At 32.8% G+C, this 24482-nt stretch overlaps 2 protein-coding genes, 1 long non-coding RNA gene, 1 other non-coding gene and 1 pseudogene across 6 annotated transcripts; 3 read left to right on the plus strand and 2 right to left on the minus strand.

Moving 5' to 3' along the window:
- Nucleotides 1-1025: 1025 nt before the first annotated feature.
- On the plus strand, nt 1026-2955 carry LOC114179442 (receptor-like protein 51 pseudogene; annotated as a pseudogene).
- Nucleotides 2956-5002: 2047 nt separating this feature from the next.
- On the plus strand, nt 5003-6745 carry LOC114176491 (uncharacterized). Its single transcript, XR_003603007.2, has 3 exons — nt 5003-5094; nt 5211-5282; nt 6550-6745. It is a non-coding gene; the product is annotated as an uncharacterized LOC114176491 (long non-coding RNA).
- A 5362-nt stretch (nt 6746-12107) lies between these two features.
- On the minus strand, nt 12108-15287 carry LOC114176683 (pentatricopeptide repeat-containing protein DOT4, chloroplastic-like). Its single transcript, XM_028061795.2, has one exon. The coding sequence runs from the start codon at nt 15160-15162 to the stop codon at nt 12526-12528; it is 2637 nt and encodes an 878-aa protein (XP_027917596.2). The 5' UTR covers nt 15163-15287; the 3' UTR covers nt 12108-12525.
- Nucleotides 15288-15435: 148 nt separating this feature from the next.
- TRNAE-CUC (transfer RNA glutamic acid (anticodon CUC)) lies at nt 15436-15508 on the plus strand. Its single transcript has one exon. It is a non-coding gene; the product is annotated as a tRNA-Glu (tRNA).
- A 1093-nt stretch (nt 15509-16601) lies between these two features.
- Nucleotides 16602-20571, minus strand: LOC114179141 (uncharacterized). 3 transcript variants are annotated; one of them, XM_085671730.1, is made up of 4 exons: nt 20348-20571; nt 19306-20060; nt 18704-18815; nt 17173-17312 (listed from the first exon to the last, which is right to left on the minus strand). In XM_085671730.1, exons 2-3 carry the CDS (start codon nt 20022-20024, stop codon nt 18716-18718), a joined length of 819 nt encoding a protein of 272 aa, XP_085527856.1. In that variant the 5' UTR covers nt 20025-20060; nt 20348-20571; the 3' UTR covers nt 17173-17312; nt 18704-18715. The 3 variants fall into 3 exon arrangements, 2 of the variants coding, with proteins under 2 accessions (XP_027921173.2, XP_085527856.1); XR_003603433.2 differs by having other exon boundaries at nt 17175-17312; nt 18648-18815; XM_028065372.2 differs by lacking the exon at nt 18704-18815 and having other exon boundaries at nt 16602-17312; nt 20348-20569.
- Between the last annotated feature and the right edge of the window lie 3911 nt (nt 20572-24482).

Raw genomic sequence — 24482 nt, forward strand, 5'->3', positions numbered from 1 at the left:
GTTATTAAGTTAATATATAAATTAAAATTATATAATATATAAGAACAGACAAAAGAATAATCATTGATAAATAAAGAAGAAGAGAAAAAACAAAGACATCTAATTTTATAAAAAGCTTGTAAAAGTAACGGTTAATTTTTAAAAATTTAATAAATTATTATATTTAAAGGGTAAAATTGGTATTTTGAAATGTGGATACAAAAAGGGAAATCCCCTTTATATATTACTAGCATAAACCCAGGCGCGATAGTATATGTATGTACGCATTTTTTAAATATGTGTAATATTATATTAGTAGATGATGATATTGTAATGTTATTAAGTTAATATATAAAATAAAATTATATTTATTAAAAATAAAGTGAAATATAGTATAAAAGATAAGAGAATAATATTTGATAAATAAAAAAAAAAAAAGAGAAAAAGTAGAGATAAACGGTTTTATAAATAACATGTAAAAGTAACGGTCAATTTTCAAAAATTTAATAAATAATTAAATTTTAAAGAGTAAAATTGATATTTTGAAAATTGGACACAAAAGAAAGAATTTTTTTATATATTGTTATAGATTATAGATTCATATGAATACTTTTTAAAATAAAAAGTGTAAACGTTCATCCATTCTCGTCCATTCTCTCAAACAATAAATACCTATAACCAAACGCACTATGATTCTCAAACCAAAGATTTATGGCAAAAGTTTTTCACCACTCATAGGTGATGCCCTCGTTAGACTTTCCAAGACAAAAAAGATGCATAAAAAAACGTCAAATAAAAGGATGTCTTACAGTATTGACGTAGTTTCAAAGGGTATCTTAAAATAATTACCATACTTTTTCTTTTGATGGAAGAAATATAGAACATAAGTATAATATGACACGTAAGAATAAGGAAACTAAATTGACAAAATAATCTTGAAAAAAAGAAAGAAACAGACAAAAAAAAGAAGAAGAAATATAATAATGATGGTGCTTCCTTACCCCAATGTTCTGCTCTCTGTTATCTTACTGAAAAGTGAAAACCATCGTTGTTGACATGATAATGAAGAGTAGTTATCATATCGGAATACAATAAAACTATTGATTAAAGGAGAGTTATGAAAGCTGCAGCTAAAAGAAATAAAAGTGTTATTAAATGTGGAACCCCCAAGAAAAAGCTGGATCCCACTCGCACTGTTCTAATTCAGTTGAAAAGTTCTGACCCCAAAATAACACTTCCAGGTAAGAAAGAAAATTAATAGTTAAAAAAGCAATGACATAGCAGTGTTTTTGTATATAAGTTTAAAATTGAGTCAACTTTGGCGCTATTCTGAAATCTTCTCCTTCACTTGTCTGTGTTTTTTACTCATCGTTGAGCCATGAAACAAACCCTCACCATTCTCCTCTTCCTCCTTCCCACCATAACCATCTCAGTTTCTGAACCACTTGATCCAAAGCAAGTGAAGGCCCTTCAATCCCTCAACATCCCTACAACAGAAGACCCATGCTCCCAACCCTCCTTAGTCTGCGACACCTCCACACCCTTCCGACACCTCACCACCCTACAACTCTCGAACTGCACCTCTCCCCACCTCTCTCTCTCCTTCGCAGCCCTCAAATCCCTCTCCACCCTCGACTCCCTCCTCCTCCTCAACTGCCCCGTCACCTCCACCCCCTCCCCCACGCGCTTCCCTCTCCAACTCGCCTCCACTCTCCGCTCTCTCACCTCCGTCAACAGCCTCCGCAACATCTCCGCCGTCTCCCTCTCACATCTCCGGAACCTCACCCACCTCACCCTCTCCAACCTCACCATCAAAGCCTCCGCTCCCTACGTTCTCTTCTCCCATATCTCCAACCTCCAGTCCCTCACCATCTCCCACGCCAACCTCGCCGGCTCTCTCCCTAAACACATCCACTCCCCCAACCTCACCTACATCGATCTCTCTTCCAACAACCTCCGAGGAAACATACCCTCCTCCATCACCATGTTGGACAACCTCCAAGTCTTGATCCTTTCTTCTAATCAGCTCAAGGGTGAGATACCCTCTTCCATTGGGGACCTCATTTCTCTCAAAAACCTCTCCTTGGATTCCAACTCCTTCTCCGGCTCTCTTCCCGACTCCTTCTCCGCCATACCCGGTTTGGTTCACTTGGATCTCAGTTCCAACCAGCTCAATGGCACCATCCCAGACTTCATTTCCCAAATGAGTAACCTCAAACATTTGAACCTCGCAAACAACCTCCTTCACGGGGTTCTGCCTTTCAACTCCACTTTCATCCACGGCTTGCAAGTGTTCAAGGTCGGTGGCAACGGGAACTTGTGTTATAACCGTTCGGTGCTTCCTTCCAAGTTGAAGCTGGACATCGCTCCTTGCGATAAGTTCGGAAGGCCAGTGTCTCCTCCACCGTCCAAGCGTTCTTCTGCGGATGATAGCAGCGATGATGGAGACTATGATGGTGATTATGATGATGGTGGCGCCAGTGTTAGTCACAAGAAGGAGCATCATCATGGACCCAACAAGGTGGTTCTTGGTGTGGCCATAGCGCTTTCTTCCATGGTATTTCTCGTTGTTTTTCTAATCCTGTGCTCCAAGTGCTGTCGCTGAAAAAAAGTTTTGGTTTCTGAACGCAAGAGTAGGAATTTTGGTAATTTATTTGAAATGTTTTTGTTTGATTCATTTATTTATGATGCAAAGAGACGTGTGGATGGTGCAGAGGGAGAGTGCAAGAGAAACGAGAGAGATTGCGAAAATGAAAGGTGGCACCCCATAGAATCATGAGAGGAAAATTGTTTATGTTGAGCTTTTGTTTAATTTGGTATTTTAATCAATTTCTTGTGCAGTGCAATGATTTGCATACGAGGAGCGATGATGGCCTTTGCCACTTTTGTAATTAGCCGTTTATGAGTAGAAAGAGGTGCATGCGGTATCCAGAAAGATGCTATTAACTTGTGCTAGAAGCACTTATTTCTCCCACTTTTCTTTGTTCCTCCGTCACTCTACTAACTCAACAAGCTTTTTTTTTGGGAAAATAATTTTTTGACAAATATTTGATCGATAAAATTGACAAAGTGACCAAATAAGTTGACAATTTTTTTTGTGTGAAAGTGTTATTTTCCTAAATCTTGATTGAGGAGCTTACTTTTCTTAACATTTTCTTGTTAAATAGGTTAAATTTGATAAAAGGATATATAAGAAATAAAAATTATAAAATCTTATCATTGGTTTGCCAAATTAATGACAGCTTTGTGTGCGTGTGCCTTAAAAACTAAAGTCAATGTGGTAGTTTTGGCTAACTTGCAAGTTTTTGGGTTCAAATTGTATTCTCGTCTACCCTAAAAAATTTGTTGTTAACATTTGGTATATGGTGAAGATCAAATATATTATCTAATTTAAATTATGGTATTTTATTAATCATTGAGTGTTGTTAAGGAGGACTAAATATATCATGCTGTATTTTTAATCATTTTAAAAAATGTTATTTTAAAATATTCTTAACAATGTTCAATTTTTGTTTACATAACTAATATTCTAGAAAATGGTTAGACTTTGTATATGGTCATATAATCATGATTAAGTGCAATTGTGAATTTGATTCGTATATTTAATTTTTTTTTTCATTTTAACCTTAAGCAAAATTTGATGTAAAATTATTCGTTTAATCTCCAAAAGTTGAATATATATATATATATATATATATATATATATATATATATATATATATATATATATATATTGAAGACTAAATAATATTAGAATATAATTTAATTAAAGATTCAACGCTTTCTAAATTTGGGTATTTTTAATTGAATATATATTAATTATATTATTTTATCTATTGAGTATTCAAGTTTTTATATATTTTCGTTAAGTTCCTTTCATTTAATTTTTCAGTTTGTTATCTTACTTTGTGATTTTGCTTCCTTATTTTCACGCAATAAAAAAATGTGAACTTTAAAGATCGAGTTTACAAAACACATAAGTATTTTTAATAAATATTTTAAAAAATTAATCTTTTTCGTCTACATTCATCTCTTCTTTCAACATAACGGTCTTTTCTATTTTTTGTTTATTTTTTGTTTTTGTCAAATATGAAAGTGTTGTACCAAAAACAAAAGTCTTTTTGAAGATTTTGTTATTAGTACAGATCAAACAAAGTAAATTAAACTAATATAAAAAATATATGCTAAATTAAATACATTTTAAAATAAAAACATATTAATATTAACTCTATTGATGCCAAATTGTCTTCATTAAAAAAATAATTTAAAAATTAATGATAAATTAGTCGATATTAATGAGTTTTCCTTCGAAAGTTGACATTAACGAATTAATGGCTATCATTTTAAAGTCACAATATCTCATACTATTAACTATTTAGCGTTGACCAAAGTGAACACTAATTATATATTTTCTTGTAGGACATAGGACATATTGGATAACAAGTCATTAATTGGTGGTGACAAAAACAATCTCTTGATCAATGTAGATCATAAAGTGAGAGTTATCCAGAAGCATGACAACCTCATTATCCAACATCCTTTTAATGAAAGTAATAAAATGATATTATCATTTTACATTAGCCACAACATATTTTTTTATATAGATCATATAATTTCACTTCTCTTAATATATAAAAACAAGTATTAAGACAAAATCATGGCAACGTCAGTCACTCGATTAACAAAAACATTAAATAGATTAAAAATATAAATAAATACTCAATTTAAAAATATAAAATATTGAATGTTCAATAAAATAAATAATAAAAACTCGATTAAAAATATTTAAACTTATAAGAAACTTAAAGTTTAATTTAGTCTTTAAATAATTTTATATATATATATATATATATATATATATATATATAACTAATAATGTTTTTATAGGTGTAAGTTCCATTTTTCAGTTTTATGCGTGTTGGGCCTAGCCTCTTCGTAGGCCCAAGACCAGTCCTTCTAGGGAACCCAATACCCTTGCTAGCCCCTAAACCTTTGTTGCATGTCCCATTTGCAGAAACCAACCTTTTGTTCCTCATACATTCTCCAGCTAGAGCTCCGTTAGGGCACACTGTCTTCTCCTATTTCCAAGCTAACAAAAACATCTCGTACCTTCTGGTAAGTCGAACTTTAGAGCTTTAGTCTATTTCTTCACCCCTTTTCGCGTTTTGAGCATGTTGGTCAGTTAGGGTTCCATTTATTTACCCGTTTCGTCTTGGTTTGCACGATTGCAGCTCACTACTCGAGTTCCTGGAGCTGTGATATCCCTTAGTTAGGGTCTTTTGCTTTCTGTACCCAAAACAAAGGTAAAGGAAGCTAGTTTTTGCCTCTTTTTACCGTTTAAAATATTTTCTCCTGTTGTTTTTGGGTTGTTGAATACTTTTGGAATGATGAATGAGGTTTTTGGTGGTATGAGACTGTCTTGTTTGCTTTTGGGTATGTTCATTTGTGTGTGTTCCTGCTGCTTGTGTGAAACAGTGGTGAGTGTTGTCAATCTCGCCTAAGCGAGCTCGTCTCGCCTAGGCGAGAGTGTCTGAGACTCGCCCAGGTTCTACTCGAGCAACTCGCCTAGGCGGAGGATTCTTGCTTTGCGAGAGTGACTCGCCCAAGCGAGTTCTCGAAGAAGAACCTGATGTGCTATGCTCGCGTCCTCGTCCAGGCGAAGGATTTGATTTTGGGTGAAGGGTGATCTTGCCCAGGCGAGCTGGTCTCGCCCAAGCGAGATGCTCGCAGAGTGCCACTGTTCCAGGTCTCGCCTAGGCGAGAAGGCCTAGCTTAAGCGAGACAGTCGCTGTAGCTTAGGCGAGGGCTTCTAGCCCAGGCGAGAATAGTGTAGATTTATGTTTTGGATCCCTGTTTACCTTGGGTGTGGCTATTTATCTCGAACATGCAAGATTATGGTGTGATTGCATGAGTTGTATGAGTCGTATGAGTTGTATGCACTGAAATCTGTATGTTAGCATGAGTAATATGTGAAATTTTGTTTTGGTTGGTTGAGAATGTGCATGAGAAATTAATGTTGAGATAACAAGTGGTGGTTATGAGATACGAAACATGAGATTGATGTGAGATAGACGTAATTCCATGAGTCTCGTGGGAAGACTTTATGGTGGCGTGTAGTGTGTATATTAAGATATGGATTCAAGTAAGGACCGCATCTCGAAACTCTAAAGGGTCAGTGAGTCTCATGTAGAGCAAACTGACCCAAGTGGTGAGAGTAGCGGGAGGCCCTAGTCTATGGCAGGATAATGGCCTTAGACGCTTAAGGGCTAACCTTGTGAGTGGTAGGGTGAAACCCATTGGCAATGGCTCTGCAAAGCAGTAGAGACCACCACAAGTGCAAGCATCTAGTGAATCCGATCTTAGTATAGTTATCCGGATAATTGAGTCATAGTGTCCTGCTTGTTTGCTATAACATGATGCTCTATGCCTGTTGTGTTGCATGTTAAGGAATGTTTAAGTACTTGTCCGTTGTATCATGATAAGATTAAATTGCACTAGCTTACCCTTGCATTTCTGTTTATGTTCCTGTTGTGTTTTCTCTTTTGCGATGATCACCCTTGGTGAGAGCAGATGTAGGAAATTCTGGGAGTAGGCCCGGTGGTAGCAGTGGTGCAACTTAGGGGATCTGTTTGTGTGACTCTCAGGAGCAGTCTATGGCCTAAGTGCCTTTTTGTAATCTCATGCTCTAGAGGAACATCGTCTTTTGTAAAACTTTTAACTTTCTCTTATGTTGTTTATGGCATAGTGGTATGCCCAAATTTATTTTCACAGTACACTTCTGGATGACTGTAACAGTTACCTTTACTACGTTTATGTTCATTTGAGTGCTTCTCGTTACTATAACTTTGTGATGCTTTATTTAGTAGTGTAATCTATTAAAAATGGGATGTCACATTTTTATGGTATCAGAAAAAAACATATATAATTATAAGAACTAAATCTTCTTCTATCATTAAATAAAAAATAGTTTACAAACTAATACCTACTATTTGTTAGATTTATAATAACATTACCAAAAGCACATGTTAAAACCTCTTTATTGGTATCTTTTGATATCACGTTTGAAGTACTATTGTTTTGAAACTTAATAGATCCGTCGTAATTTTGTCTTCAAAAAATATATTAATATATATTAAGGAAAAATGCCTTTCCAAACAACTTCTTAAACTTATTTATATATATATATATATATATATATATATATATATATATATATATATATATATATATAATTTTTGGAAGAAGTAGCTCCCGTTAAAATTAAGGACAATATCAATATATCAACATCATCAACCTCAAGTTCGTGAGAGTTTGATAACTCACTGTATCAGATAAGTTTATTATTATCCTTAATTTCAATTCTTAAACTACTAAGTGATATATGAATTTTGAATGAATAGAATATGAGAAAAAAAATAATGTATAAAATATATGAATTTTAATTTAGATATTTTAAATATATTAGAAATAAAAGTAAACTTATAATTTTAAGAGAAGAAATGAAACAGTAAATATTGTTGATTATAGCTAACAAAATGATTATACTTTTTTTAATGAATAGTGTGAATTATTTCTTAATGTTTTCTCCATAAATGTTTTTTTTTTTTTGAGAGAAAATATAAAGACTAAGGCTTTGTTCATTTGGGTAGATGGGTTTGAAGGAGAGGAAAATGATGAATTTGAGAGTGAAATGTGTGTTATTTTTTTAAGAGATTTAAAGGTGATTATGAGTGAATTTAGAAATGTAATTTGTGAGAGTTCGAGAATGATTTGATTGATGTGATAAATAAAAAAATATTTTAATATATATAAAGAAATATTACCATTTTGCGCTTTATATAATAAATAATATAAATTAGTATTTGTATGAGTTTTAATTATTTTTAAATTTTTATTTAATACTATTTGGAATCGGATCTATGCATTTGGGATCGGATCCAAGCTTTAATGGATCAATCCACTACACTGAAATACAATTTGGAATCGGTTCCAAGCTTGCAGGGATTGATCCAATGCACTGAAATATCCAAATTCCTTCTACACATGAAAAAAACATGGTAAGGAGTAGAAGTGTCTTTTGTTGCAACATTTCTTCAAATCTATCCTAAACACGGGAGATCAAAAATTTCATTGATCATGCAAATCACTCGTATCACTCACTCTTATTTCATCTAAAACGAACATGCTTTTAACCTGATAATCCATCCTTTTATTTCTTTTCAAACAGGAAATCGCATCAAGCGAACAGGCCCTAAGGTTGTGTTCTTATAAAAAGGATTGATTTGAGGGAAAGTGAGATAATTGATTTGAGTAGATTTAAGGGTAAAGTTTGTCTTGTTTTTTTTAAGGGGTTTGAAGATAATAGTGGAGTAGATTTAAGAATAAATTTTGTAAAAATTTGTGTAGAATTTGAGTGATGTGACTAATAAAAAATAAAATTTAATGTATGAAAAAGTTAAATTACCAAATTACCTTTGATGTTAAATATAATATAAAATGATAAGTTGTAATTAATTTTAAAAAAATTTATACATAAATTCAAATATTATAAATAAATATTAATCGAAAAAAGTATATATTTTATCGTAACACAATAAAAAATCTGGATACAAATATGAAATCGGATACAACTAACATGAATACTAGGGATGGCAACGGGGTGGGGCGGGTACGGGTATCATGATCCCATCCCCATCTCCATAATAAAAATTCATCCCCATCCCCATCCCCATCCCCATCCCCAAACCCAACGGGTATACAACTTTTGACCCATCCCCATCCCCACCGGGTAACGGGTATTTTCTTATACCCATACCCATACCCATTTTTTTATTGTTCCATATATCAATTAAATATTTTTTATAAAAAAAAATTAAAAATCACACCAACGAAATCATGATACTATCAAAATATTCAATATTAAAATAACATACTCTTTTTGATTTTCATGATGTCAAATATTAAGAAAAATATTATAATAGTATAAATCTCAAATTAAAGTATCAAATAACAACTAAATAAAATTCAAATAATTATATAAAAGCTAAAAAATTACACATTACTAAAATTTTATAATAACCAAAATATTTATTAATTTTACAAATGATCAGTGGTTTCATTTGCATTCGATCCACCTACACATAGAAAAAAAATGAAAAATTAGATATGATATAATAATTGAAATTGAAAATTTTAATTACTAGAATATAATGTACCTTCTTCATCAGATTCATTTTCACTCATAAGAACATCTTTTCCTTTTAATTTTTTAACACCTACAAACACCAAATGTAGAATATTAGATGAGAATTCACAAAAAATATTAATAAATTTGAGTAACTTACCTAGATGGTTTGAGTTCCATATCCAACTTCTTGTACACATCAAAGCCTCTATAATAATATGATGAAGTCGACTACGGTGAGAAGTTAATATCTGACCACCAGTACTAAAAGCAGATTCAGAAGCTACAGTTGTTATTGGAATAGCTAAAACATCCCTTGCAATTGCTTGAAGGGTTGGAAACTTTAACCCATTTGTTTTCCACCATGATAGGATATCAAATTCTTGTGTAACCGGCAAATTATCTTCTTCCAAGTAATAATCCAACTCTGTTTTCATAACTGTAGTTCTAGATTTTTTCTTTTTTGCCATAAACTCTAAAAATTCATTCGCATCATTATCAACATCCTTTCCCAACTCCAATGATGTAGCTCTATAAGAAGAAGTTTCATTCTTTTTTGATTGATATTCCAAAACCAAATCATAGCACATTTGACGAATCCTACTAAGTTTCAGATCAAAATCATTACCATACAATTTATAAAAATAATATTCTAACATGTCCATCTTGTACCTTGGATCTAAAACTGAAGCAATTGCCAATATGTTATATAACAAAAAACAAAGAGAATGAGAAATATGTTATATATATATATATATATATATATATATATATATATATATATATATATATATATATATATATATATTATATTATATTATATTATATTATATATTATATTACTATGTATATATATATTATATGTGTGGATATCTTATGTTTATATATATATATATATATATATATATATATATATATATATATAATTATTTATATATATTATATTATATTATATATTATATTATTATTACTATGTATATATATATTATATGTGTGGATATCTTATGTTTATATATATATATATATATATTTTTTTTTTATAGATATATATTTATTTTAAGTATATATTATATTATATTATATAATAATATAAATATAATAATATATATTATATTATTATGTATATATATTATATGTATATGCGTAGATATTTTATGCTTTTATATATATATATATATATTTCTTTTAAATTTTTATAAATTTGTAATGTTATAAATTTGTTTATAAAAGATCTCACTAGTTAAATGATTAATTTGTTTTATACGTATATATTATATATATGATATTATATTATTATGTATATATATTATATGTATATTATATTATATTATATTATATTATATTACATGTATATGTGTAAATATATATATATATATATATATATATATAAAAGTATATTTTATTTATATGTATATATACTATATTATATTATATTATATTATATTATATTTTATGTGTAAATATATTATTTATTTATATATATTTTTTAGATTATTTAATAAATTATAAATAGTTTAGTAATTTAAGCGGGGACGGGTATTTGGGCGGGTATATATATATCCCCATCCCCATCCCCAGTTGAAAATTTCGGGTATTACCCATACCCATACCCATACCCAGTCAAAGCGGAGATTCCCGTCAAAACGGGGACGGGTTCGGGTGATACCCACGGGCACGGATTTATTTGCCATCTCTAATGAATACTAAACCCTTTATAACCAAATCCAAATCTATTAAATGGAAAGCCGGAATCCGATACAACAATTCTCTATCCGTTCCAATATTCTTCATATCTCATGTATGTATGGAATGTATGGAAAGTATACAAATCGAGCCCATGAGTGCAGTTTTTATTTATTTAGTCGCGTGGTTACTACTAATTACTGTGGGTTATAAAAGTTCTTTAATAAAAAATTGAATTTCACTACATTTTTTTAATCTTATTCTATAGTCTGGCAGCAGATAGAAAAACTGCTTTTCATGGACGCAATCAGATTCTCTGCAGTCTGAGAGAGAATTTAAGAATCTTTACACAGAAATTGAATATTCAAACATAAAAAGTTCATAAAATGAAAATATAGTTAGAAAAAAGAAGGACTGCGATAAAAATATAAACTTCTTATTTTCTTTGTGCCATGCCTTAAAAAGAGTGTACTTGGCATGCTATTGCTTTCGAGTTACAGACATTTAATTTTGTTTTTACTTGTATTAAAGAAAAGTGTCTACTTTTTTATCGTTAGAACAAAAAAAGTGTATATTGCCACTTGTTTCATACGTGGTTTCTTCTAATTTATCCTTACATTCTTAGAAGAGAAGGAAAAAGGGAAAAAACCGAATGTGTAGGATGAAGATCAAATAAAACTCAAAAAACATAAAAATAAAAGGGCTCAGCTTTGGTGAAATCTATATTTGAATACTGATATCTCTTGATGCAGGCTATCATGTAAAGTTGTAACTTGTAACTCCTGATGCAAAAAATTTACAAGGTAATAGATTTGTTAAATGTATGTATATTTTATCAAGGTTTCAACAACAGATTTTTTTGCTTTTAATTCATGCATATGGATTTTTTATTTCGGACTATATCGAAATATAAAGATTTTATGCATGATGCAGTCCATTAATATTTTAATCCATAAAAATGACTTGATTGTGACTTTTGAGGAGTAAAGTAATTTGATTCACAATATTTTAAAGGGGGACAAAAAAAAACAGATTGAATATGATAATTTGAATGTGTAATGTTTCAGATAAATCAGAAGCGTAATGGAGAGCAATTTGAATCTAGAATACCTCAAAAACACGTCACCCATTCAGTATGGCGTGACATTCACAGCAGAATTTCTCATTTCCTCAGCATTTTTATTGTCATTCTCATTTTCATTCCCTTCTCACGAGTCGAGATTGGTCAACATTATCAGTTCAGAAAAAGAAAGTTGGAATCTAAAAGCAAAATGAGATCACTCGCACAAATCATAAATATGTCACAGTGCCAATGATCTATCTCAGAAAAATATGTTACATCTGACTCCTAATTACAGATATTCGGCCTCGAAGCTATTCCAACTAAATATAGATCTTTAGATAAGTCATCCATGAATAACATCCTTTCTGGCTAAGGAAATAAAATTGCCTCTGGCATGACCGTATAAACTAAAAAATCGTAGTCTCAACCACTGATTCTACACAAGTATTACCATCACTTCTACCTACATTTTGGCAATGACCTTGTATTCTAATCTGTAACGAGTCTTACATCAGTAAATGAACTGTGATTGCAAAATATGCAGCTATCAATTCACGTGAAGAGGAGGATACATTGACATTGGAGAACAACCCTTTTATAGAAATTTTCAAACGATTTACCAGAAACCTCTGCAAGAGCATACACCATCCTTGAAATGGTGAAACCGGTTTGAATCTCGCAACACAATATCCCTCCCAGTTGTCTTGGACATCAACTTCCCCATATCATGACAGTCCTTACATACTCTAAGATTCTTGGTTACCCTAACAGTCTTCCCAGGAGGCAAATTTAGTACACCAAAAGCCATGGCTAATTTCTCACTGTGTCCACAGAGAAGCACTTCCTTATTCATATCATCGGCATTAATTAATGCATACCGCATCTTATTAGAGTAGTCTACCCTATTCATTTTCATCCTCAGTTTTCTCAGCAATGAGTCTATCCTTTTGGCCTGAGGGTGGGAAGTATCCCCAGCAACAAAAATGTTAAACTTTCCTTGAATCTCAATCCAACTACAACCTTGATCCTTTTTAAATCCCCTCTTACCTATCTTTCTTTGTAACTTTTTTACTTCTTCCAACTTTTCCGCCTCTGCATAGAAATTTGCTAGAAGAACATAATACTTTGTGTTCTCTGGCTCAAGCTCAAAAATATGCTCTGCTACTTTTTCTGCTAGCTCCACATCATGATGGACCCCGCATCCAGAAAACAAAGCACCCCAAATTGCAGCATCTGGTTTAATTGGCATAGTTTCAATGAACTTGTATGCCTTGGATAGATTTCCAGAGCGAACAAGGAGATCCACCATACATGCATAGTGTTCTAACTTAGGCTCAATGTTGAATTCACTTCTCATTGAATTAAAGAATTTCCATCCCTCTTTCAGTAATCCAGAGTGACTGCAAGCGTAGAGTATTGAAGTGAAGCAGGAATCTTCAGGCTGAATACCTGCTATCCTCATCTTTTCAAATGTGGAAACTGCCTCCTTTCCAAACCCATGCATGCCATAGCCAGCAATCATAACAGTCCACAAGATGATATCCTTTTTAGGAATCATATCAAAAAGTTGTTGTGAAAGAACTACTAACCCACACTTCACGTACATATCAACAAGTGCACAGGCAACTTGTAAATCTGAAAAGTACCCTTTTCTCAATATGTGCCCATGCAACTCTCTACCTTTCTCTACAGCTGCTAAGCCTGCACAAGCTGGAAGGACACAAGCCATTGTAATGCTATTAGGCTTCAATTGCTTTTGCATGTCCACAAACAGTTCCAGAGCTTCATAGGGAAGTGAGTTTTGTGAATAACCTCCAATCATCGTGTTCCATGAGACAATATCTTTGACAGGAATTTGAGAGAAAATTAAACGAGCTTCTTCCATGACTCCACATTTTGCATACATATACATGAGAGCATTAAAAACAGGTAAATTCAGTCCCATGTTGTTCTTTTTAATGAAATTGTGTATATTCCTTCCTTTATCCAACGAGTTGCTACAAGCACAAGCATGAACCACACTTGAGACAGTATAAGCATCTGGCTTAAGACCTTTGCTTTGCATTTCTTCAAATAATATAATGGCTTCATCATACAGACCTTTCCGTACATAAGCAGATATCATCGAAGTCCAAGAAACAACAGAAGTTTTACTCATCTTGGCAAAAACATCAGTTGCACCTTTTAAATAACCACATTTAGAATACATGTCTAGTAATGTGTTGTCAAACACGACATCCCCGCTACAGCCAGTTTTCACTCCGCAAGCATGAAGAGCTCTACCGAATGAAAGCTTGCCAACGTTTGCACAAGCCACAAGAACGTTAACCAAGGTGACCAAATCCATACCAAACCCGAAATTCAGCATCTGAATGAAAATCTCAAGTCCATCCCAGGAAAACCCATTTAAAACACACCCACTAATCATAGAATTCCAGGAAACAACATCTGGGTCACTCAATTCATCAAACATATTATGTGCACTCTCAACATCACGACATTTAAAATAAGCTGCAATTAGAGAGTTAATAACAGTATTATCAGAACCAAAACCTAGTTTAAAAGCATACCCGTGAACGCTTTTACACGCCCTTATCTTTGCCAATGCCGTATAACACTTCAATATACAAGTAAAAGTAAAGGGATCCCCTCTCATACCCAACTTCTGCATTTTCCTGATAAGACTCACAGCTTCCTCGTAATTTCCAATCTTTGCATATTTAGACATCAAAAAATTCCAGAGATAAATCTTATCATTGAGAATCCCATCTAATATTTGTCTCCCTGACACTAAATCACCACAATGCACATACATGAAGACTAGCTTTGCCCCCAAAATCTCATCAATTTCCATGCCGTTGGAGATGATAATGGAATGAACCCTCTTTCCATCTTCCAAAGACTTCAGCTCGGCACAGAGCTGCAACACAGAACAGTAAGTTTGCAGCTCAAGTTCAGACATTTTTGAAATTTTGAGCAATTCCATGGCTTTTCTGAGATCACCCATTTGGCAGAATTTGCGAATTTGTGCATTCTTATCCATGGCTACGTTGTAGGTGGGCTTGGACAAAGTTGCAGAGACAACGACACTGCTACTGCAAGAAAGGACAAATTTGGGAGGTGGCAGACATGTTGTCCAAGATTGTCGGAAGAAGATGAAGTAATTGGGAGATTTTGCATAGTTCGACTTGTTTCTAGGATTATGATAAGTTGGATAAGTGTTCAACGGTGCTACGCTTTTAGTTTTAGACATGATTGGCTTTGCTCTTCCTCACCCCTCCAAACAAACAACACTGATACCACTATTTATACCTACACTACACCATCAAATTACGCCTTCTTTTCCTTCCAATCTTCTCACCTATTGTCATCTTATGCCGGAACAACCTTTTTTCTTAGATAATTTTTACTTCTTTAAATTTTATCAGAAATATAATTTTCTTTTAAATAAAATCAACCAGAACACATTTAATCTACTTTAAAATATAACACAACTATTAATTTGGATTTATTGAAGTGCCAACATTCCGTTGTAGTCTAGTTGGTCAGGATACTCGGCTCTCACCCGAGAGACCCGGGTTCAAATCCCGGCAACGGAAATTTGTTTTTTGCATCATTGCATAGTTCATTTGTTCATTCTTTTACTCTTTTCTTCACTTACACATTAACGATCAACATGACTCTACTATATTGTTCCACTTTAATCTTATCAAATGCACTTTGGTCTGATGATTTTGTTTGCAAATGATGTAGCCTACTCTACTAATAATAGAATTGGTGCTGAACATTTTCAGGGATATGCTTTTCCTCAATTAGTTTGCTGGAACGCATGCAAATTTAAATATACAAAAAATAAAATTGTTTTTGGATCTTGGCACAATTATTTTTTCATGCTTTTACTCTTTTCTTCACTTACACATTAATGATGAACATGACTACTATATAGTTCCACTTTAATTTTAATCTTATCAAATGCACTTTAGTCTCATGATTTTGTATAGCCTACTCTACTGATAATAAAATCCGTGCCGAATATTTTCAGGGATATGCTTTTTCTCGATTTGTTTGCTGCATGCAAATTTAAATATAAATAAAAAATAAAAAAAAATTCCGCCAGGACTTGAACCCGGGTCTCTCGGGTGAGAACCGAGTATCCTAACCAACTAGACTACAACGGATTACTGATGTAGACATTTCAATTATTTCCATCCAACCCATTAAAATATAAATACACAAGATGTTGTAATTTTCATGGTAAACAAAACTCACTAGCACAAGATATTGCAATTTTCACTTTTTTAATTTAAAAGGAGGTCTATAGTCCATTATTTAGTTCCCTTAGCACGTGATCAAGCCCGTGACAAACCTATGATCTTCCAAATATATAGTTGACCCTACTAGGATTTCATTTTATTTTTTGTAATATTATACGTATTATTATGCGTGTACATTTGAATGTAACACCCGAAACATGTTTGTATATTAATTTAATCCATTGCTTAAAAAGTCTAGATCTGTCACTAAACATAATTTTTATCAAGGATTTAATCTTAGGCATAAAAATGTATCATGACCATATGTACCTTCAAAATTAAGGCAAGAGTTCGAGTATATTGCTTTTGATTAACTTTAAAAAATGCTGACAAAAGCAAAGTTACTTGGATTAGAAGCTAGAACACTTGCAAACAAAAAGAACACATAAACACACTGATGACGGATGATATTGGATTCTTTGAACTTTATATTAGCAGACAAGCCAACAGATATAGTAAAGAAAGAAAAGAGTGTGCGAAGGTAAAAAAGAGAAGAGAAATCAAGGAGAGGCTTCTTCTGTTTGCTTGTTTTACAGCGAATAATTTAGTGTGTCTAACATATAACATCTATGCCACAAGTAAAATATCTTCTTTGCTTTTCTCCCTCATAAAATTGATGCCGCTGTTATATATATATATTTCAGTACACCACACGCACTGCAATCCAAAGAATGCTGCAATAAGGAAACAATTTGGCCATAACTTGCCTAGTTGGCAAGTTTCTTTACAACAAATTTCAAGGTACATACCCTGAAAATGTGAAGTTGGTCATGGTTATGCATTGCCACCCCATCTGAGAAAGAATATGCCATGAACTTCAATGACATACACTCATCATATAGGCAAGAAGAGTGGGGTTGGCTTCCTCCACTAGAACATATTTACACGAAAGAACCATGGTAGAACAAAAGCTATAACCAGGCATGCCATTAAGAAGTTACAAAATGGTTGTCCACGCCAGCATCCACCAAACCTTCTGGATGAGGTATCATCAGTGCCCATGAATCTAGTATCATTCCATTCTTCCATCAACACATGATCAGCAACGTCCGATACATTTTTTGCTGTCTCACCACATATTTCACACAACCTGTGATCACGAAAGGTTATTAGAGATCGTGAAAGAACTAACATAGAACAATAGGAACCTCAGGAACCTCGGACTAGTTTGCATTTAAATAAGATTAACCATGATCGATGATAACATTCTTATAACCATGTAAATGTTTGCAATTTTCAGATAAAAAAAAATGTAAATGTTTGCAAAAAGCACGCGTAAACTCTTCTGTCTCAGTTCAATAAGCAACAAAGATTTTCAGACTTTAAAAAGAATAAGCTGCGAGTATATACACAAGATGTGAATGGGAAAAAAAGTATTGACTCGGATGAGTTAGGGTTCAATGGCTTTCAAATTCTTAAGGACTTAAAAAGACAGAGGTACATGCACGAGTAATTTCAAACACATTTAAGTTATGTTACCCAAACCAATGGTATTTTCAGATCGTTCAACAGGAGCAGTTGAAACGAGAACCGCACAAATTTGAATTGAGCTTACATCTGAACAAACATTTCATAATTTGAATTTTGAAGTAAACAATTTTGAAACAGTAATAGCAACCTTGACAAACCTATAGATAGAAGGCAAGTGGAGAGAGCTTCTCATATTACTTTGTTAGATTAGACTGATTAATATGCAAGGGCAGAACCTTCTCCACCTTCGACCAAAAAAAGAACACCAAAAGAATCTAGGTTCCACTAATCAGTTCTTGCACTATGGCCTCTTGGGTTCACTATTATACTTGCAACCGCACCAAAGGAATTATCTTGAATTTTCCACTAATTAGATGTGGATCCGGAAAAACGCATAAATTACAGATTGATGCTGGAACTAAAGAAAAGCAAGCAAGAGAAGGGTTTATAAGTGGACAGGTCACTAATTAGTGAAAATGGTGAAAGTCACATTGGTACCATACCCCCAGAGTTTCTTCTCTAAGAAGAATAACAATTATTTCAAATGTGAAATATGGCAACATTCTGACTCATCATGGAAATCGTTACAGACGAAAGACAATCTTTCTGGCCTACAATCTTCTATGTATACAATTTTTTTTTTCTTTCTATAGGAAGGGGTGGAACCATGGAGGAAAACAGAAAGGAATAGGAGGTACGTTGCAATATATTATTCTTTTATAGGAGATGAAAGTATAAGCTTATTTTTTCCTAGTTCATTCCGCACATATAGCTGAAAACAGAAACAGAGGATTCAAAGAAACTTCATGGAGAACAAAAGCATTTTCTGGACCAGACATCAACATGAAAAATATATGCAACTATACCAAACTAAGACCTGGTGCCATTATTTGGAATTTGGGATGTCAATTAACCACAGCTCGCAACCAACAGAAGCCAAGCTATTAGCTAATACCTCAGAAGGAAAAGCAACTGAGTGTTTGTGGAAGCATTTGCCCAAGCCCAACTCACCCTTCATCTAAGTCAATTACTACTAAAAACTCCATGTGTCAAGGTGCATAATAAGGATGATATGGTTCTCCAGTTTGCGATGTTACCAGCAAAAAGGTGAAACAGCAACGAGCTACATGCAATAACCAACTGACAAATGATAAGCAATGAAGCCGGTTTCAAAAGTTCAGACTCAAATTTAAGAAAACTTTCGAATTAAATTTATATAATAAGAAAATAGAATTGCAATAATAATGATAACAGTAACACTAAATCTATATGCAAAAGTATGCCGCAGAGTTTCAAAGATTTAACAAGACAAGACGTGACAGAAAAAATCAACAAAAAAGAAATAAAATTACAAATTATTGAAGAAATGCACATCCCAAGTCGGTTTCTTTTTGAGAAATTGTACCAAGTAGGTTACAGATACTAAATAATCAGAAACGTAGAAATTCTCAGGAATCCCTATGCCATTTTGAATTCAAAATAAACGGGTAACACAGCAGAAGATGTTCCATTTTGCAGGCATTAACACACAAAACAAAACAAAACAAAACAAAAAACGAAGATGTTGATATGCACAATAGAAATAAACAAGTACTAACAAAAGCAGTAGTTACCTGTTTCCTTTAATCTTGAACCATGCCTCAGCACAATGACTATGAGCAATGCCTAATTCATCTTTACAAGCACAACCAAGCTGAATCAAATCTGTATTAGTAGTAGTAGCACTACTTACAGTGCCAACAGCTTCTGCTTCTAATGGTTGCCCAGAGGCCAGATGGCAAATCCTACAAATCAATTCACCTTCCAGATTCTCACTAAAACCGTCGCAGCTGCCACGGTTTATATCAATCACACATGAATTTTTATCGATGTCAGAAACCCCTTTTGTCACTTTCTTGGATACCTTGCTCAAACCTGAATCATTAGGTTTTGCTTCCAATTTCCTATTTTCTCCACTGACACAATCAATCTGAGCGGAAGGATCTATTACAACACAAGTCTCGGGTACTTCCCCACTAATCAAATTTCTTGAACTATAACTGGTTCCTTGATCAACCCCATGTAATGTATCATTAATTTCTTGAGGGCCACCCAGGTTCTGATCATTATCTTCTTGCAGCCCATCCTTTAGCTCCACATTCAAACCAAGACCCTTACACATATTTTCTGTAGTCACATCTTCCCCACTTACACTAACGCTTTCACCTAAGTTATGCCCACCTCCTGCATCAATTGCATTTCCTTCCACCAATTGGTTGAAATCCTCACCCACCCTTTCATCATTATGATCCAAAACTTCACCACTGCCTTTGCTTTTGGCCAGATCCATCATCCCAACACCAAATTCTTCCACTCAATACTTCCAAACCTGAAAAGAAACTCGTGACAGTATAAAAAGCATGTCTCCCACAGTGATAAACCCCACCAGGAAAAGCAAAAGTAAATAGAAATATCTGATATTTACAGAGGATGAACAATGTGACCAAAGTAAACACGGACAATACACATCTAAACGACCATTTAATGTTGTGAGACACAACCTTCAAACATCGTTACAAAAACATAAACACACGCAAAAGAAATGGTAAAAAATGAAACTTGGATCATCAGCAGTAGGATGTTTCACCGAAATGAGACAGAAAGAGGAGGGTTTACCTCAAACATTGGATTTAAGAATAAAAAAAGAAACTGGGTATGTTTGAATGCAGACACAGCGCGTTAAAGCTCTAGGCTATGCCTCTGGTTGTGGCTGGAGTTGGAAGAATGGACAAAATTATGATTATTTATATGTATGAAAAGTAGTAGCAGGGTTAGGTGAAGAAAGTAACTGGGAAAATGGTATCGAAATTGGAAAATAGATTGAGTGCGTTTGAATCATTTGATGGAATGGATTAGTGTGTAAAGCAAAGGATAAGAAATTGAGGTTTTTGTCTTTATTCCCTGCTTTTACACTAAACCCTTTTACTTTAGCGACATGCATTAGCAGCACACTCAAAAACTTGCAAAAATAATCATAATTGATTTTGTCATTATAATATTTAATTAATTTCATTTTTTAAACATTAAATATTTATTTGAAATTAACTATGAAAACTTACAATATCAAACTTGAAAGATAAAATAATTTTTAAACTCTTTACAGAGGATAGAAAGCATGGAGAGAGAGAAATGATTATGGATTCTTTGATTTAGGAAAAGAAAATACAAGGAAAAAACATAATAGAATTGACTCTTTTCTTTCTTTTCTTTCTTTTTTCTTTTTTATCAAATTAATTAAATCACGCAACTTTCCAAAAAAAAAAATCTATTCCTCTCACATTTCTATTTTACCGAAGAACAAGTTAATTTTTTACCTCATTCATTCTCCATTTTTATTCCCTTTATTTCCTTAATCTAAACTAAATACACTTAAAAAAGTGAAAAAAAAAATCATTTACAAATTTATGACATTGATTTTAATATAATGTCAGTTTAAACAGAAGGAATACAAGGAGTATTAAAAACATCTTGAATTAAATGCCTTTAAAGATTTCCCATTTTACGTTTTAATATTGAAATTCTACAAAACAATGTGACATTATATAAAACATAAAATGTTATAACTAATGAAAATATAATTTAAATTAGCAATCCAGTGGAATAATTTTCGTTTTTTTCATTTTTTTATTGGTTTTGGAATTTTATGCAAGATAGTGAAGGGTGTGCACACTTTCAGACAAGTTGTTCTGTTTTTATAATATTTTTACAGTTATTTTTTCATTTTCTCTATTACATCAGTTGTCTTATTAAAAAATTATAACATAGAATATTATCTTTATCAATAAATAAATAAATTTTTAAATGTTTGTATGATACCAATGATTTGTCAGTGCAACTGAGACTTTGTAACTAAATTTTAATTCATTAAAATTTTGACGTTTCAGTCAACAAACCAACTATGAATAGATAAATTATAAACCACAAGGAAATTGGTATTTTTGTAACTAACCAGGGGAATTTGGAAAACTATAATGACTTTGTACCAAATTTTTCTTTTACATATAGAAAAAAAAAAGTAAACTTTTATCTGTTTTTAAAATATCCACATAAAACCATTATACTGATCAAAAAGAAAAAAAAAAACTGCATTATTAGTCATGTCATCAAAAGTATGACATGTATGATAATATTCAGTTTGCGGTACAGCTCGGCATAATTTACACAAATAGATAAAAAGCTAAGTACATTTTTCAGTAAAATCCTACAATTTAAGATTTTTTTTTTCACAATATAGTTTTATTCATACCTCATTCACTCAATAAACGTATTATTCCTGTGTTGTAAATACAAATATTAATGATTTATTTAGAGGTGCTAGAAATAAAAAAGTAATATCTAATTAAAAACTGAAAACGGCAGTCACGTTAGTAAAATTTCATAAAGTAAAACTGTAATTGTTTTTATTTAGAGGGTATTGATATCATTTTATTATTTTTCAATAAAACTGGAAGAGAAAATTGAGAAGTAATTATGAGTATTATATATGAAAAGTAAATAACGTAAGCTAAACTACTAGGGAGTTAAAAAAAATGATAGGATAACTCTGGAAAAAGAGCGTTTAGTACAGGTAAATTTGTTTCATATTAAATAACTGGAAGGAATTATCATTTATTTATATTTAGTTAGTTAAGAAAATATTCTTAAATATATATATATATTATGGAGAATATATTTTACCATATTAGTTGGAACAATGAAAAAGATACGATGCAGGTATGAGTCTATTTTATTATGAACCCAGAAGTGTGCTTCTTATTAAAAAAAGTCCTAGAGCACCACAAAGCATGTGATAACTGACAACATCGTTTAGTCAATTATTAAAGAAGTAGAAAAGTGATTAAAGTGTTGTTCATGGGATGCTGTTTCTTTAACATGGAACTCTTGTCAAAATTTGTGAGGTATGCTTAATTAACCACAATTTGAGTGTTAAAAGGGAAGAGAATAAACAATAACATATTCCCCTCTTGCTTGCTATTTCTTCTCACATGATTTTCATAAACCGATATTTGAATTAACAAATGAATATTAGTAAAGCCAAGAATCAAGTTAGTTTCAAGATATGCGTTTCTGAGAAAATGGAGAAAATTAAGTATCTCTATTTAAACAAAAATACCTTAACCAAGTTCCCATAAGTCAGAATCTTAAGAAAAAAATTAGCAGCATTTATACTTACATACTGTAATTATTAGGAAAAATAATGATATGTTTCAAATCATTAAATAGTCTCATATCAGTCAAAAATTGAAATAAAAAAACAACTGATATATATATATATATATATATTTACTTTCTTAATCTTTTATTCTAAAAAAATCTTAAAAGAAATACCAAATTTCAAAATGGACGTGTTAAAGTGTGTTCTATAAGAATTCTCAATACTCTTCCACAAATTTAGAGAATTTGGATATTTCTTTACTAAGTTAAAGATTCATCATTTTATATGTTTACCAGAAGAGAGAGATTCACTACATTTTGATGCAAGAAGTCCGCATCTTTATGATATTGATTGACGGCATGTTTCAACCTTAGAAAAAGGTGTAGAAGTATTTTTTATAATCAGTTCTTTTTTAAATTCTGATATACGCGGACAACACTGTCCTTCATTAATGTTTGATTTAATTAATTGTTTAGACCTTCTAATATAATAAACTGTATTTTTTATTTATAAATATTTTCTTTTATATATCTATATATATTTACATATTTATTCGTATGTTTGAAATGATTTTGTATAATTGTAAGATCCACTTTTCTGGTATTATGTTAAAGGACAGGGTCTTAATTTTTGGGTCTAAGGATTGGCCCATAGGGTATCCAAAACTCCTAAATCAGCCTTATTCCTTTCATTCTCTACACCTATCAGAAAAACAACAGTCTCACTCTCTCTTCTCCCTCCAATAGAGTTCTGGTAGGGTTTGGCTCTCATTCTTTCGTTGAGCTAGGAGAACTCCATTTATTACACATAAGTCAATCCCCAACTAATACTTCCTCTTTTCTAGCTCTGTTGTTGCAGTTCCAACTAGAGTTCTTTTAGTAATTCGTTTTTTGTTCTAGTGTCAGTATTCCAGCATGCAAATCAGTTCTTGGATCTGTAGTAATCCTCTAATGTGTGCTTGTACCTTCCGCTAGCATTCGTCCAGGTAAGGGAAGCTAGAACCCTCTTGTTTGGTGTGATGGTTGTTATCTTGCTTGTGTTTCATGATTTTCGAGCTTATATGTTGCTATGAATGTATGGTATGGTTGGCATCATTGTTTAGATGTGAATATATGGCTGTTGCAGGATGAACAGTGGCGAGACCCGACACTCTCGCCCAGGCGACCAGGCCTCGCTTAGGCGAGACTTGCAGAGACAGACCCAGACTCGCGCTCGAGCTCTCGCCCAGGCGAAGAGCTTTCGTTTGGGCAAGACACCATCTCGCTCAGGCGAGAGAGGCTCGCCTAAGCGAGGACGAGTGGGGGTTTGAGGTTTGTGTTGTAGGCGTAGCTCAGGCGAGGAAGTCTTTCTTTTGGGCGAGGGACATGCTCGCCCAAGCGAGTAGCGACTCGCTTAAGCGAGAATCCGCAAGCCTCGCAAGGTTCCCTAATGACAGTCTCGCTTAAGCGAGACCCTATGGCTTGAGCGAGACTGGCACGAGATTTCTTTATGCAACTGTACCTTTTATGTTGTTGGGGCCTTAATTGTATGTTTGGCTTGTTATGCTTTACCTTGGGTATAAACTGTATGAATTGAGTGACCATGTATGAATGAGAT

The sequence above is a fragment of the Vigna unguiculata genome, chromosome 3 (assembly GCF_037176805.1).
Source record: "Vigna unguiculata cultivar grain cowpea cultivar isolate G323 ecotype 2 chromosome 3, ASM3717680v1, whole genome shotgun sequence".
Taxonomy (NCBI): Eukaryota; Viridiplantae; Streptophyta; class Magnoliopsida; order Fabales; family Fabaceae; genus Vigna; species Vigna unguiculata.